Source organism: Catharus ustulatus, chromosome 31 (assembly GCF_009819885.2).
Source record: "Catharus ustulatus isolate bCatUst1 chromosome 31, bCatUst1.pri.v2, whole genome shotgun sequence".
Lineage (NCBI taxonomy): Eukaryota > Metazoa > Chordata > Aves > Passeriformes > Turdidae > Catharus > Catharus ustulatus.
This window is the reverse complement of record NC_046251.1, coordinates 1,704,432-1,719,639: the sequence shown is the minus strand read 5'-3', so window position 1 is coordinate 1,719,639 and position 15,208 is coordinate 1,704,432. Positions and strand designations below refer to the sequence as shown.

General features: G+C 57.1%; 1 protein-coding gene across 1 annotated transcript; it reads right to left on the bottom strand.

The window, feature by feature from the left end:
- Positions 1-311: 311 nt before the first annotated feature.
- Positions 312-13,389, bottom strand: CDK2 (cyclin dependent kinase 2). The gene is made up of 7 exons (XM_033083279.1): positions 13,203-13,389; positions 13,048-13,125; positions 12,143-12,263; positions 9,647-9,817; positions 6,570-6,671; positions 3,102-3,305; positions 312-464 (listed from the first exon to the last, which is right to left on the bottom strand). Exons 1-7 carry the CDS (start codon positions 13,316-13,318, stop codon positions 360-362), a joined length of 897 nt encoding a protein of 298 aa, XP_032939170.1. The 5' UTR covers positions 13,319-13,389; the 3' UTR covers positions 312-359.
- Between the last annotated feature and the right edge of the window lie 1,819 nt (positions 13,390-15,208).

The following is a 15,208-nucleotide window of genomic DNA, read 5'->3' as shown; positions in this document are numbered from 1 at the left end:
ACAATAACACCCTGATCCCCCACCCCCCCCTAAAAAAAAAATCACCCAGAAAAATTTTATTACAAATTTTTGCAGAAATTACAAAAAAATTCCGTTCCAAAAAGCGCGGGGGGGAGGTGACAAAGGGACAACGAGGAGGTGGCATCGATGGGGGGGGGGAGGGGACAGCTGTAAGTGCCACAAATCTGGGAAGGGGGGTGGCCTTGGGGACATTTTGGGGTGTCACGGGTGATTAAGGGCGATTTTTGGGGTTTTTTGGGGTTTTTTTGGGGTTTTTTTGGGGTTTTTTGGGGTGATTTTGGGGTTTTTTTGGGGTTTTTTGGGGATTTTTTGGGGTGATTTTGGGTTTTTTTGGGGGGTCAGAGGCGCAGGTGGGGGACAGCGCGGGTGACATCGCGGAAGAAGGGGTGGCCCAGGGCGGCCTTGGCCGAGATTCGCTTGTTGGGGTCGTAGTGCAGCATTTGCTGGGGGGAAAAACGGGAAAAAAAACGGGGTGAAAATGGGGAAAAACGGGAAAAATTGGGAAAAATGGGGAAAATTTGGGGGGGAATTGGTGGGGAAATGGGGAAAAAAGGGGGGGAATTGGGGAAAATTGGGGTGAAAATGGGGAAAATTGGGAAAAACGGGTGGGAAATTGGTGGGAATTGGGGAAATGGGGAAAAATCAGGAAAAATCAGGAAAAAGTGGGGAAAAAATCAGGAAAATCGGGAAAAATCAGGGAAAAGTGGGGGAAATCAGGAAATATCAGGGAAAAAGTAGGAAAAATCAGGAAAAAAATCAGGAAAAAAATCAGGAAAAAATCAGGAAAAAATCAGGAAAAGTGGGGAAAAATCAGGAAAAAAATGGGGAAAATCAGGAAAAAAATCAGGAAAATTGGGAAAAGTGGGGGAAATCAGGGAAAAAAGTGGGGAAAATCAGGAAAATCAGGAAAAATCAGGAAAAATTGGGTAAAAATCAGGAAAAAAAATCAGGAAAAATCCAGGGAAAATTGGGAAAAATCAGGAAAAATCAGTGAAAATCAGGAAAAAGTGGAAAATCAGGAAAAAGTGAGGGAAAATCAGGAAAAAGTGGTAAAAATCAGGGGAAAGTGGGGGAAATCAGGGAAAATCAGGAAAAATCAGGGAAATAGTGGGAAAAAATCAGGAAAATTGGGGAAAATCAGGAAAAATCAGGGAAAAGTAGGGAAAAATCAGGATAAAAACCAGGAAAAATCCAGGAAAAATCAAGATAAAATTGGGACAATCAGGGAAAATCAGGAAAAATCCAGGAAAATTCCAAAAAAGTGGGAAAAAAATGGGAAAAATCAGGGAAAAGTGAGATAAAATCAGGAAAAATCCGGAAAAAATGGAAAAATTTCAGGAAAAATTGGGAAAAATCAGGAAAAGTGGGGGAAAATCAGGAAAAATAAGGGAAAATCAGGGAAAATCCAGGAAAATTCAGAAAAAAGTGGGAAAAATCAGGAAAAAGTGGGATAAAATCAGGAAAAACCGGGAAAATCAGGAAAAAACAGGGAAATTTGGGAAAAAAACAGGAAAAAACAGGGAAAAATCAGGAAAAACTGGGAAAATCAGGGAAAATTGGGAAAAAATCAGGAAAAATCAGGAAAAATTTGGGACAATCAGGGAAAAGTCAGGAAAAATCCAGGAAAATACAGAAAAAAGTGGGAAAAATCAGGAAAAATCAGGAGAAGATCAGGAAAAATTGGGAAAAATCAGGAAAAAGTGGGAAAATCAGGGAAAGGTGGGGATAAAAATCAGGGAGAAGTGGGAAAAAATCAGGAAAAGTGAGAAAATATCAGAAAAAATCAGGAAAAATTGTGAAAAATCAGGAAAAAAAATCAGGAAAAGTCGGGGGGAAATCTGGAAAAAATTGTGAAAAAAATCAGGAAAAATTGTGAAAAATTGTGAAAAAAATCAGGAAAAGTCAGGGAAAATCGGGAAAAATCAGGGAAATTCAGGGAAAATTGGGAAAAAATCAGGAAAAATTGGGAAAAATCAAGGAAAATCAGGGAAAAAGTGGTAAAAAAATAAGGAAAAATGGGGAAAAATCAGGAAAAATCAGGGAAAAGTGGGGAAAATCAGGAAAAAATGGGAAAAATCAGGAAAAAATCAGGAAAATTCAGAAAAAAGTGGGAAAAATCAGAAAAACTCGAGAAAAATCAGGAAAAACAGGGAAATGTGGGAAAAATTCAGGAACAAGCAGGAAAAATCAGGGAAAAGTGGGGAAAATCAGGAAAAGTCCAGGAAAATTCGGAAAAAAGTGGGAAAAATCCGGAAAAAAATCAGGGAAAATCAGGAGAAGATCAGGAAAAATAAGGGAAAATCAGGGAAAATCCAGGAAAATTCAGAAAAAAGTAGGAAAAATCAGGAAAAAGTGGAGAAAATCAGGGGAAAAGTAGGAAAAATAGGCAAAAAGTGGGGAAAAAATCAGGAAAAATTGGGAAAAATCAGGAAAAAAGTGGGAAAAAGAGGGAAAAAGTGAGAAAAAATCAGGGAAAAGTGGGAAAAATCAGGGAATAGTGGGAAAAATCAGGAAAAATCAGGGAAAAGTGAGAAAAATCAGGAAAAAGTGGGGAAATCAGGGAAAAAATCAAGAAAAAAATCAGGAAAAATCAGGAAAAAAATGGGGAAAATCAGGAAAATTGGGAAAAATAGGGAAAAAGTGAGAAAAAATCAGGGAGAAGTGGGAAAAATCAGGGAAAATTGGGAAAAATCAGGAAAAAAATCAGGAAAAAATCAGGAAAAATCAGGGAAAAGTGGGGAAAAATCAAGGAAAAGTGGGAAAAATAGGGAAAAAGTGAGAAAAAATCAGGGAGAAGTGGGAAAAATCAAGCAAAATCAGGGAAAAGTGGAAAAATCAGGGAAAACCAGGAAAAATGGGAAAAATCAAGAAAAATCAGGAAAAATCAAGAAAAAAGTGGGAAAAGTGGGGAAAAAATCAGGAAAAATCCAGGAAAATCAGAAAAAAATCAGGAAAAATCGAGAAAAATCAGAAAAAATTGGGTAAAAATCCAGAAAAATCAGGGAAAAATTGTTACAAAATCAGGAAAAATCAGGAAAAAAAATCAAGATAAACCCAGAAGTGTCCCCGTGTCCCCTCACCGCCAGCAGCTTGCGTCCCTCGTCGTCCAGCGGGGGCAGGACCTTGGCCAGGTCCTGGCGGGCCCAGCGGGGGAAGGTGGCTTTGTAATCGGGCAGCGCCGACACCCCCGGCCAGGCGGCCTCGTCCGGAGTGCCCAGCGTGCGGAAAATGCGGAACAGCTGGTCGATCTCCGAGTCACCGGGGAACAGCGCACGGCGAGTGATCTGGGGACACAACAGGGACATTGGGGACATCATTGGGGACAGCTGGTCGATCTCGGAGTCACCGGGGAACAGCGCACGGCGCGTGATCTGGGGACACAGGGACATTGGGGACATTGGGGACAGCTGATTGATCTCGGAGTCACCGGGGAACAGCGCGCGGCGCGTGATCTGGGGACAGCAAAGGGACATCATTGGGGACATTGGGGACAGCTGGTCGATCTCGGAGTCACCGGGGAACAGGGCACGGCGCGTGATCTGGGGACAGCAAAGGGACATTGGGGACATCATTGGGGACAGCTGATCGATCTCGGAGTCACCGGGGAACAGCGCGCGGCGCGTGATCTGGGGACAGCAAAGGGACATTGGGGACATTGGGGACAGCTGGTCGATCTCGGAGTCACCGGGGAACAGCGCACAGCGGGTGATCTGGGGACACAGGGACATCATTGGGGACATCACAGGGACATTGGGGACATTGGGGACACAGGGACAGGAACAGCTGATCGATCTCAGAGTCACCGGGGAACAGGGTGCGGCGAGTGATCTGGGGACAGCAAAGGGACATCATTGGGGACATTGGGGACACAGGGACATTGGGGACAGCACAGGGACACAGGGACATTGGGGACATTGGGGACACAGGGACATTGGGGACAGCACAGGGACATTGGGGACATTGGGGACAGCACGGGGACACTGGGGACACAGGGACACTGGGGACATTGGGGACATTGGGGACACAGGGACATTGGGGACAGCACAGGGACATTGGGGACATTGGGGACACAGGGACATTGAGGACAGCACAGAGACATTGGGGACACAGGGACATCACAGGGACATCACAGGGACATTGGCGACATCAAAGGGACATTGGGGACATCACTGGGGACACAGGGACATGGGGGACAGCACAGGGACATTGGGGACATTGGGGACAGCACGGGGACACTGGGGACACAGGGACACTGGGGACATTGGTGACATTGGGGACATTGGGGACACTGGGGACACAGGGACACTGGGGACATTGGGGACATTGGGGACACAGGGACAACACAGGGACATTGGTGACATTGGGGACATCACAGGGACATTGGGGACAGCACAGGAACACTGGGGACATTGGGGACACAGGAACATTGGAGACAGCACAGGGACATTGGGGACTTTGGGGACATTGGGACATCACAGGGACATTGGGGACATCACAGGGACACTGGGGACTTTGGGGACACAGGGACATTGGGGACATCACCGTGGCTCAGGGGACACTCACAGGGGTCATTGGGGACACAGGGGACACTGCCAGGGGGGTTTGGGGACACAAGGACACACCCAGGTGACCTCCCCAGGTGATTTTGGGGAGGGGGACACCCCAAGGGACACCTGAGACCCCCTGGGCACATCCTGGGGGTCCCCAAAGCCACCCTGGGGGTGTCAGGGGTCACCTCAAAGTCCCCAAAGCCACCCTGGAGGGTCAAAGGTCACCCCAGGGTCCCCAGCCCCGTCCTGTCCCCTCCCCCCAGGACCTTTCCCGGGCTTTGTCCCCTCCCCCGCCCCGTGAGCCCCTCGTGACCCCCCCCGGACGTTGTGGTCACCCCTGGTGACGTGGGGGGGTCACCTGATGTCCCCTCCCCCCCCGCCAGGCCCCCACAATGTCCCTTTGTTCCCACGGCCGCTGACGTCACTGCGGGGTCACCCCGGGGGGGTGGGGACATCCTGGGGGTCCCTGGTGTCACCTGAGAGGGGTTTGGGGACATCCTGGGGGTCCTTGGTGTCACCTGAGGGGGGTTTGGGGACATGCAGGGAGTCCCTGGTGTCACCTGAGGGGCTTTTGGGGACATCCAGGGGACCCCCAAGGGACCCTGGTGCCACCTGAGGGGGGTTTGGGGACACCCCTGGGGTCCCTGGTGTCACCTGAGGGGTTTGGGGACACCCTGGGGACTCCAAGGGACCCTGGTGTCACCTGAGGGGGGTTTGGGGACCTCAGTGTCACCCCCAAGGTCCTTGGTGTCACCTGAGGGGTCTGGGGACATCCTGGGGGTCCCTGGTGTCACCTTAGAGGGGTTTGGGGACATCCAGGACACCCCCAAGGGACCCCAGTGTCACCTTAGAGGGGTTTGGGGACACCCTGGGGACCCTCAAGGGATCCTGGTGTCACCTGAGGGGGGTCTGGGGACACCCAGGGGGTCCCTGATGTCACCTGAGGGGCTTTTGGGGACCTCAGTGTCACCCCCAAGGGACCCCAGTGTCACCTTAGAGGGGGGTCTGGGAATCCTGGGGGTCCCTGGTGTCACCTTAGAGGGGTTTGGGGACACCCTGGGGACCCTCAAGGGATCCCGGTGTCACCTGATGGGGGTTTGGGGACATCCTGGGGGTCCCTGGTGTCACCTGAGGGGGGGTTTGGGGACATCCTGGGAGTCCCTGGTGTCACCTGAGGGGGGTTTGGGACCTCAGTGTCACACCCAAGGGACCCTGGTGTCACCTGAGGGGGGTTTGGGGACATCCAGGACACCCCTAAAGGATCCTGGTGTCACCTGAGTGGGGTTTGGGGACACCCCTGGGGACCCTGGTGTCACCTTAGAGGGGTTTGGGACCTCAGTGTCACCCCCAAGGGACCCTGGTGTCACCTGAGGGGGGTCTGGGGACACCCAGGACACCCCCAAGGGACCCTGATGTCACCTGAGGGGGGTCTGGGGACACCCAGGACACACCCTGGGGACCTCATCTCGGCGAAGATGCAGCCCAGGCTGTGTCACACCCCAATGTCCCCAGTGTCCCCAGTGTCCCCAGTGTCCCCAGTGTCCCCAATGTCCCCATGTCCCCAAGTGTCACCCACCATCTCGGCGAAGATGCAGCCCAGGCTGTGTCACACCCCAGTGTCACCCCAATGTCCCCATGTCCCCAGTGTCCCCAGTGTCCCCAGTGTCCCCAGTGTCACCCACCATCTCGGCGAAGATGCAGCCCAGGCTGTGTCACACCCCAGTGTCACCCCAATGTCCCCATGTCCCCAGTGTCCCCAGTGTCCCCAGTGTCCCCAGTGTCACCCACCATCTCGGCGAAGATGCAGCCCAGGCTGTGTCACACCCCAGTGTCACCCCAATGTCCCCATGTCCCCAGTGTCCCCAGTGTCCCCAGTGTCCCCAGTGTCACCCACCATCTCGGCGAAGATGCAGCCCAGGCTGTGTCACACCCCAGTGTCCCCAATGTCCCCAGTGTCCCCATGTCCCCAATGTCCCCAGTGTCCCCAGTGTCACCCACCATCTCGGCGAAGATGCAGCCCAGGCTCCAGATGTCCACGGCCGTGCTGTAATATTTGCAGCCCAGCAGGATCTCAGGGGCGCGGTACCAGAGCGTCACCACCTGTCACCAAGGGGACATTGGGGACATCAGCAGGGACATGTGAGTGACAGGACAGCCTGGGGTACCACAGCGTCACCACCTGTCACCAAGGGGACATTGGGGACATCAGCAGGACATGGGGGACATCATCAGGAACAGGGCACCCTGAGGTACCACAGTGTCACCAAGGGGACATTGGGGACACTCTCAGGGACATTGGAGACATCATCAGGGACATGTGAGTGACAGGACAGCCTGAGGTACCACAGTGTCACCACCTGTCACCAAGGGGACACTGGGGACAGTGGGGACACTGTGAGGGACAGGGCACTCAGAGGTACCACAGGGTCACCACCTGCCACCAGAGAGGGGACATTGGGGACAGTGGGGACATCATCAGGGACACTGTGAGTGACAGGACAGCCAGAGGTACCACAGTGTCACCACCTGTCATTGGGGACATTGGGGACATTGGGGACACCATCAGGACATAGGGGACATCATCAGGGACAGGACACCCAGAGGTACCACAGGGTCACCTCCTGTCACCAAGGGGACATTGGGGACATCAGCAGGACATGGGGGACATCATCAGGGACAGGACACCCTGGGGTACCACAGTGTCACTGCCTGTCACCAAGGGGACATTGGGGACACTGTCAGGGACATTGGGGACATCATCAGGGACAGGACACCCTGAGGTACCACAGTGTCACTGCCTGTCACCAGAGAGGGGACATGGGGACATTCTCAGTGACATTGGGGACATCATCACGGACAGAGCACCCTGAGGTACCACAGTGTCACCACCTGTCACCAAGGGGACATTGGGGACAGTGGGGACAGGACACCCCTGATCCCCCTGGAGAACCCCAAAGGGACCCCAGTGTCACCCTGGGGGGTTCTGGGAGCCCCAAATTCCCCCCTAAATCCCCCAAATCCCCACAAATTCCTGTCAAACCCCCCCAAACCCCCAAAACCTCCTCCACTAAATCCCCCCAAAATCTCCAAATCCCCCAAACCCCACACTCCATGAGTGTAGGTTCACATGGAGACCCCAAATCCCCCCTAAATCCCCCCCAAATCCCCCACCTTGTGCATGTAGGTAACCCATGAGGACCCCAAATTCCCCCCAAACCCCACACCTCATACATGTGGGTACACATGGGGACCCCAAATCCCCCCTAAATCCCCCCAAATTCCCCCCAAACCCCACACTCCATGAGTGTAGGTACACATGGGAACCCAAAATCCCCCCTAAATTTCCCCTAAATCCCCCCAAACTCCCCCAAGCCCCCACCTCGTGTGTGTAGGTTCACATGGGGACCCCAAATCCCCCCTAAACCCCCCCTAAACCTCACACCTCATGCATGCAGGAACACATGGGGACCCCAAATGCCCCCAAACTCCACACTTCATGTGTGTAGGTTCACACGGGGATCCTAAATCCCTCTAAATCCCCCCCAAACCTCACACCTCATACATGTAGGTTCACATGGGGACCCCAAATCCCCCCTAAATTCCCTCTAATTCCCCCCCAAAGCCCTCCAGAGCCCCCCCAAATCCCCCCCAAACCCCACACCCCATGAGTGTAGGTTCACATAGGGACCCCAAATCCCCCCTAAATCCCCCCAGACCACTCCAAACCCCCCACCTCATGAGTGTAGGTTCACATGGGGATCCTAAATCCCGCTAAATCCCCTGCAAGCCTCACACCTCATACATGTGGGTTCACATGGGGACCCCAAATCCCCCCTAAATCCCCCCCAAGTCCCACACCTTGTGTGTAGGTTCCTACAGGGACACTGAAGGTGTTCTGAGCCCCATAAATCCCCCTCAAACCCCCAAAATCTCCCCCAAAATCTCCCCCAAACCCCACACCTTGTGTGTGTAGGTTCACATGGGGACCCCAAATCCCCCCTAAATTCCCTCTAACTCCCCCCCAAAGCCCTCCAGAGCCCCCCCAAATCCCCCCAAACCCCACACCTCATGTGTGTAGGTTCACATGGAGACCCCAAATCCCCCCTAAATCCCCCCCAAACCCCACACCTTCTGCATTTGGGTACACATGGGGACCCCAAATCCCCCCTAAATTTCCCCTAAATCCCCCCAAACTCCCCCAAGCCCCCACCTCGTGTGTATAGGTTCACATGGGGACCCCAAATCCCCCCCAAACCTCACACCTCATACATGCAGGTACACATAGGGACCCCAAATCCCCCCCAAATCCCCCCCAAACCCCACACCTCATGCATGCAGGTTCACATGGGAACCCCAAATCCTCCCCAAATCCCCCCAAAATCCCCCCCAAATCCCCCACCTTGTGCATGTAGGCACACATGGGAACCCCAAATTCCCCCTAAATCCCCCCTAAACCCCCAAAATCCCTCCCTAAATCTCCCCAAACCCCACACCTCATGCATGCAGGTACACATGGGGACCCCAAATCCCCCCCAGACTCCCCCAAACCCCCCACCTCGTGTGTGTAGGTTCACATAGGGACCCCAAATCGCCCCTAAACCCCCCCTAAACCTCACACCTCATACATGTGGGTACACATGGGGACCCCAAACCCCCCTAAATCCCCCCTAATTCCCCCCCAAAGCCCTCCAGATCCCCCCCAAACCTCACATCTCATACATGTAGGTTCACATGGGGACCCCAAACCCCCCCAGACCACCCCAAATCCCCCCAAACCCCACACCTCATGTGTGTAGGTACACATAGGGACCCCAAATCCCCCCTAATTCCCCCCCAAATCCCCCCCAAACCTCACACCTTGTGTGTATAGGTTCACATGGGGACCCCAAATCCCCCCTAAATCCCCCCAAACCCCACACCTTCTGCATTTGGGTACACATGGGGACCCCAAATCCTCCCTAAATTTCCCCTAAATCCCCCCAAACTCCCCCAAGCCCCCACCTCGTGTGCGTAGGTTCACATGGGGACCCCAAATCCCCCCTAAATCCCCCCCAGACCCCGCCCAAACCCCCCACCTCGTGTGTGTAGGTCCTGACGGGCACCCCGAAGGCGCGGGCCAGCCCGAAGTCGGCCAGTTTGATGGAGCCCTCGGCGTTGATGAGCAGGTTCTGCGGCTTCAGGTCCCGGTGCAGCACCCGGTGGGCGTGGCAGAACGCCAGCCCCTGCAGCAGCTGGAACAGGTAACTCTGGGGACATTGGGGACACCAGGGTCACCCTCTGTGACACCTCTGAGAGATCCCTGAGTGACCCCAGAGTGACACCTGAGTGACACCTGAGTGACCCAGGGGTCCCCTGAGTGACCCCAGGGTGGGTTTGGGGTCACAGGGCAGAACGCCAGCCCCTGCAGCAGCTGGAACAGGTAACTCTGGGGACATTGGGGACATTGGGTCACACTCTGTGACACCCCAGAGGGACACCTGAGTGACCCCTGAGGGATCCTGGGGACACCCAGGGTGTGTTTGGGGTCACAGGACAGAACGCCAGCCCCTGCAGCAGCTGGAACAGGAAACTCTGGGGACATTGGGGACATTGGGGTCACCTCCTGAGACATCCCTGAGTGACACCTGAGTAACACCTGAGTGATCCAGGGGACCCCTGAGTGACCCCTGAGTGATCCTGGGGACACCCAGGGTGATTTTGGGGTTTGGGGTCACAGGGCAGAACGCCAGCCCCTGCAGCAGCTGGAACAGGTAACTCTGGGGACATTGGGGACACCAGGGTCACCTCCTGAGGGACACCTGAGTGACCCCTGAGTGACCCAGGGTGGGTTTGGGGTCACAGGGCAGAACGCCAGCCCCTGCAGCAGCTGGAACAGGTAACTCTGGGGACATTGGGGACATTGGGTCACACTCTGTGACACCTCTGAGAGATCCCAGAATGACCCCTGAGTGACCCCAGAGTGACCCCCAGGATGGGTTTGGAGTTTGGGGACAGAACGCCAGCCCCTGCAGCAGCTGGAACAGGTAACTCTGGGGACATTGGGGACACCAGGGTCACCTCCTGAGGGACACCTGAGTGACCCCTGAGTGACCCTGGGGACCCCTGAGTGATCCTGGGGACACCCAGGGTGGGTTTGGGGTTTAGGGTTTGGGGAAAGAACGCCAGCCCCTGCAGCAGCTGGAACAGGTAGCTCTGGGGACATTGGGGACATTGGGTCACACTCTGTGACACCCCAGAGGGACACCTGAGTGACCCCTGAGGGATCCTGGGGACACCCAGGGTGGGTTTGGGGTTTGGGGACAGAACGCCAGCCCCTGCAGCAGCTGGAACAGGAAACTCTGGGGACATTGGGGACACCAGGGTCACCTCCTGAGGGACACCTGAGTGACACCTGAGTGACACCTGAGTGACCCTGGGGACATCCAGGGGGGGTTTGGGGTCACAGGGCAGAACGCCAGCCCCTGCAGCAGCTGGAACAGGTAACTCTGGGGACATTGGGGACATCGGGGTCACACTCTGTGACACCTCTGAGAGATCCCAGAATGACCCCTGAGTGACCCCAGAGTGACCCCAGGGTGGGTTTGGGGTTTGGGGTCACAGGGCAGAACGCCAGCCCCTGCAGCAGCTGGAACAGGAAACTCTGGGGACATTGGGGACATTGGGGACACCAGGGTCACCTCCTGAGACACCTCTGAGAGATCCCAGAGTGACACCTGAGTGACCCCCAGGGTGGGTTTGGGGTTTGGGGTCACAGGACAGAACGCCAGCCCCTGCAGCAGCTGGAACAGGGAGCTCTGGGGACATTGGGGACACCAGGGTCAAGGTGTCCCCAAGGGGTTCAGGGTGACACTGGAGTCCCCAGGATGTCCCTAAATCCCCCAATGTGACATTGGGGTCACCCAGGATGTCCCAAACCCCCCCAGGGTGACATTGGCGTCCCCGTGATGTGTCCAGGGTGTCCCTAAACCCCTCTAGGGTGGCATTGGAGTCCCCAGGATGTCCCTAAACCCCCCCAGGGTGACATTAAGGTCCCCATGATGTGTCTAGGGTGTCCCTAAACCCCCCCAGGGTGATACTGGGGTCCCTTGGGATGTCCCTAAACCCCCAAGGTGACACTGGGGTCACCCAGGATGTCCCAAACCCCCCCAAGAGGGACCCCAGACTCACCCAGGAGGGTTCAGTGACCCCCTGGACACCCCAATGTCACCCCAGGGGACTTTAGGGTCCCCCAATGTCTGTCCAGGAGGGTTTGGGGACACCCTGGACACCCCAATGTCACCCCAGAGGGGATTGGGGACCCCCTGGACACGCCAATGTCACCCCAGGGGACTACATGGCCCCCAATGTCACCCCAGGGGACCCCCTGGACACCCCAGTGTCACCCCAGGAGGGTTTGGGGACCCCCTGGACACCCTCTGATGGGGTTTAGGGTCCCCCATGTCACCCCTGAGGGTTTAGGACCCCCCCCATGTCCCCCCTGAGGGCTCAGGGCCACCCCCATGTGCCCCCTGAGGGTTCAGGGTCCCCCCCATGTCCCCCCTGCGGCCACCCCCGTGTCCCCCCCGTGTCACCTTGATGAGGGGCAGCGCGATCCCGCTGAGGGACGAGGAGTCCATGAACTTCTTGAGGTCCTGGTGCAGGAACTCGAACACCAGGTACAGCTTGTTCTCGGTGTGGATGACATCCAGGAGCCTGGGGACACGGGGACATTGACAGGGACACAGCCTGGGACATGGGGACAGGGACAGGGACATGGGGACAGCCCTGGGACATGGGGACAGGGACATGGGGACAGGGACCCAAACACCAGGTACAGCTTGTTCTCGGTGTGGATGACATCCAGGAGCCTGGGGACATGGGGACATTGACAGTGACACAGCCTGGGACATGGGGGACAGGGACATGGGGACAGGGACATGGGGACAGGAACTCGAACACCAGGTACAGCTTGTTCTCGGTGTGGATGACATCCAGGAGCCTGGGGACATGGGGACATTGACAGGGACACAGCCTGGGACACAGCCTGGGACATGGGGACAGGGACATGGGGACAGCCCTGGGACACAGCCTGGGACATGGGGACAGGGACAGGGACATGGGGACAGCCCTGGGACATGGGGACAGGGCCATGAGGACAGCACAGACCTGGGGGGGTCCCACAGGGACACCACAGACACGGATGTCCCACAGCCATGGGGACACCACAGCCCTGGGGACACCACAGCCATGGGGACATCACAGTGTCCCCAAGTGACCACAGGGCCTGGCATGGCCACAGCACATCCTGGGGTCCCCCCAAAGCCCCCAGGACCCTCCAGGTCACTCCTGTGTCCCCCCCTTGGTGACACCTCCCCCTAAAGCCCCCCAGGTCACTCCTGGGACCCCTCCCCAGTGCCATCTCCCCCCAGGACCCCCCAGGTCACTCCTGGGACCCCTCCCCTTGGTGACATCCCCCCCCAGGAGCCCCCAGACTCACTTGACGATGTTGGGGTGGTTGAGCTCCTTGAGCAGCGAGATCTCCCTGATGGCCGTGCTGGGGACACCCTCGGTCTCCCTGCGGTGACAAGGGGGGGGGGGTGACCCTCGGGGACCCCTCCAGAGACCCCCGCGACCCCCGGGACCCCCACTCACGTGTCCAGGCGGATTTTCTTGAGTGCCACCACCTCTCCTGTCACCTTGTTGCGGGCCTTGTACACCACGCCGTAAGTGCCCTCGCCGATCTTCTCCACTTTTTGGAAATTCTCCATGGGGAGGGGACACGGGGGTGTCCCCAAGGGTGTCCCCAAGGTGGGGGGGACACGGGGGGTGACACCGGGGGGACCCCAAGGGGGGGGTGGGGACACCGAGGGGGTCCCGGTGCTGAGGGAAATGAGGGGACAATGGGGATGGGGACAGGGGGTGGGTGCGGGGTTGGGGAGGGGGGGTGACCCGGGGGTGTCCCCAAGGGTGTCCCCAGGGGTGTCCCCAAGGGTAGGGGGTGGTCCCGGAGGTGGGGGGTGGTCCCAAAGAGGGATATCCGGGGTGGGGGTGGGGCTCTGAGTGGTGTCCCCAGGGGTGTCCTCGTTGAGGGGGGGGAGGTTCTGGGGGTCCCCGCGGTGTCCCCGCGGTGTCCCCGGGGGGGTTCAGGGGGTGGGGGGTGGTCCCGGGGGGGATATCCGGGCTCCGGGGGTGTCCCCGGTGGGGCAGGGGGGGTGTCCCGGGCCCGGGGGTGTCGCTGGAGGGTCGGGGTGTCCCGGGGGGGTTTTGGGGGGTCCCCGGGGGGGTTCTGGGGGTCCCGAGCGCGGCCGCCGCGTCCCCCCCGCGCGCGCCAAAGCCGCGGGGCCCCGCCCGCGCCGCTTCCCGCCTTGGCGCCGGCCACGCCCCCCGCGCCGCCGCCCATTGGCTGAGAGAGGCGTGACGTCACCGTACGCGGGAGATCCCTTAAAGAGATAGCGACACTACCGGGACCGGGACCGGGACCGGGACCGGGGGTCGAAATTGGGACACTGGGGACAGGGACATGGGGGATAGGGACCGAGACAGGGACACGGGATTGGGACACTGGGGACAGGGACCGGGACAGGGACAGGGACACGGGATTGGGACAGGGGATTGGGACACTGGGGACAGGGACAGGGACAGGGACAGGGACCGGGATTGGGACACTGGGGACAGGGACAGGAACCTGGACAGGGACAGGGACAGGGACAGGGACAGGGACCGGGATTGGGACACTGGGGACAGGGACAGAGACAGGGACATGGGATTAGGACAGACACAGGGACATTGGGGACCGGGACCGGGGATCGGAATTGGGACGCTGGGACAGGGACAGGGACAGGGACAAGAGATTGGGACATTGGGGACAGGGACAGGGGATTGGGACACTGGGGACAGGAACAGGGACAACAACCGGGACAGGGACAGGGGATTGGGACACTGGGGACAAGGACAGGGACACGGGATTGGGACACTGGGGACAGGGACAGGGACCGAGGATCGGAACCGGGGCCGGGAATCGGAACTGGGACACTGGGGACAGGGACAGGGACAGGGATTGGTGTCGGGACCGGGACCGGGACCAGGAACCGAGACCGGCAATTAGGATCGGGATAAAGACAGGGACCCGAACCGGGGATGGAAATCAGGACAAGGACCGGGATCGGAACCGGGATCGGAGATTGGAACAGAGACTGGAAAGGATCAGGACCGAGATTGGGGTCGGGACCGAGACTGGGACCAAGAATTGGAACAGAGATCGGGATCAAGGATTAGGATGGGAGCAAGCACCGGGATCGGGATCAGGAGCCGGGATTAGGACGGGATCGGGGTCGGGGTTGGGACCGGGGATTGGGACAGGGACAAGGAGCGAGATCAGGACCGAGAATTGGAATCAGGACAAGAACAGAGACCGGGACTAAAGACTGGGAGCGAGACCGGCACCGGGGATTGGAACAGGGATCGGAACCGGGGATTGGGACAGGGACAAAGGACCGAGATCAGGACCGAGGATTGGAATCGGGACAAGAACCGGGACCGGGACCAAAGGCTGGGACCGAGACTGGCGCCGGGGATTGGAATAGGGACAGGGTTCGGGATCGGAACCGGGACCGAGGATTGAAATAGGGACAGGGACAGGGACCGGGACCGGGGATTGG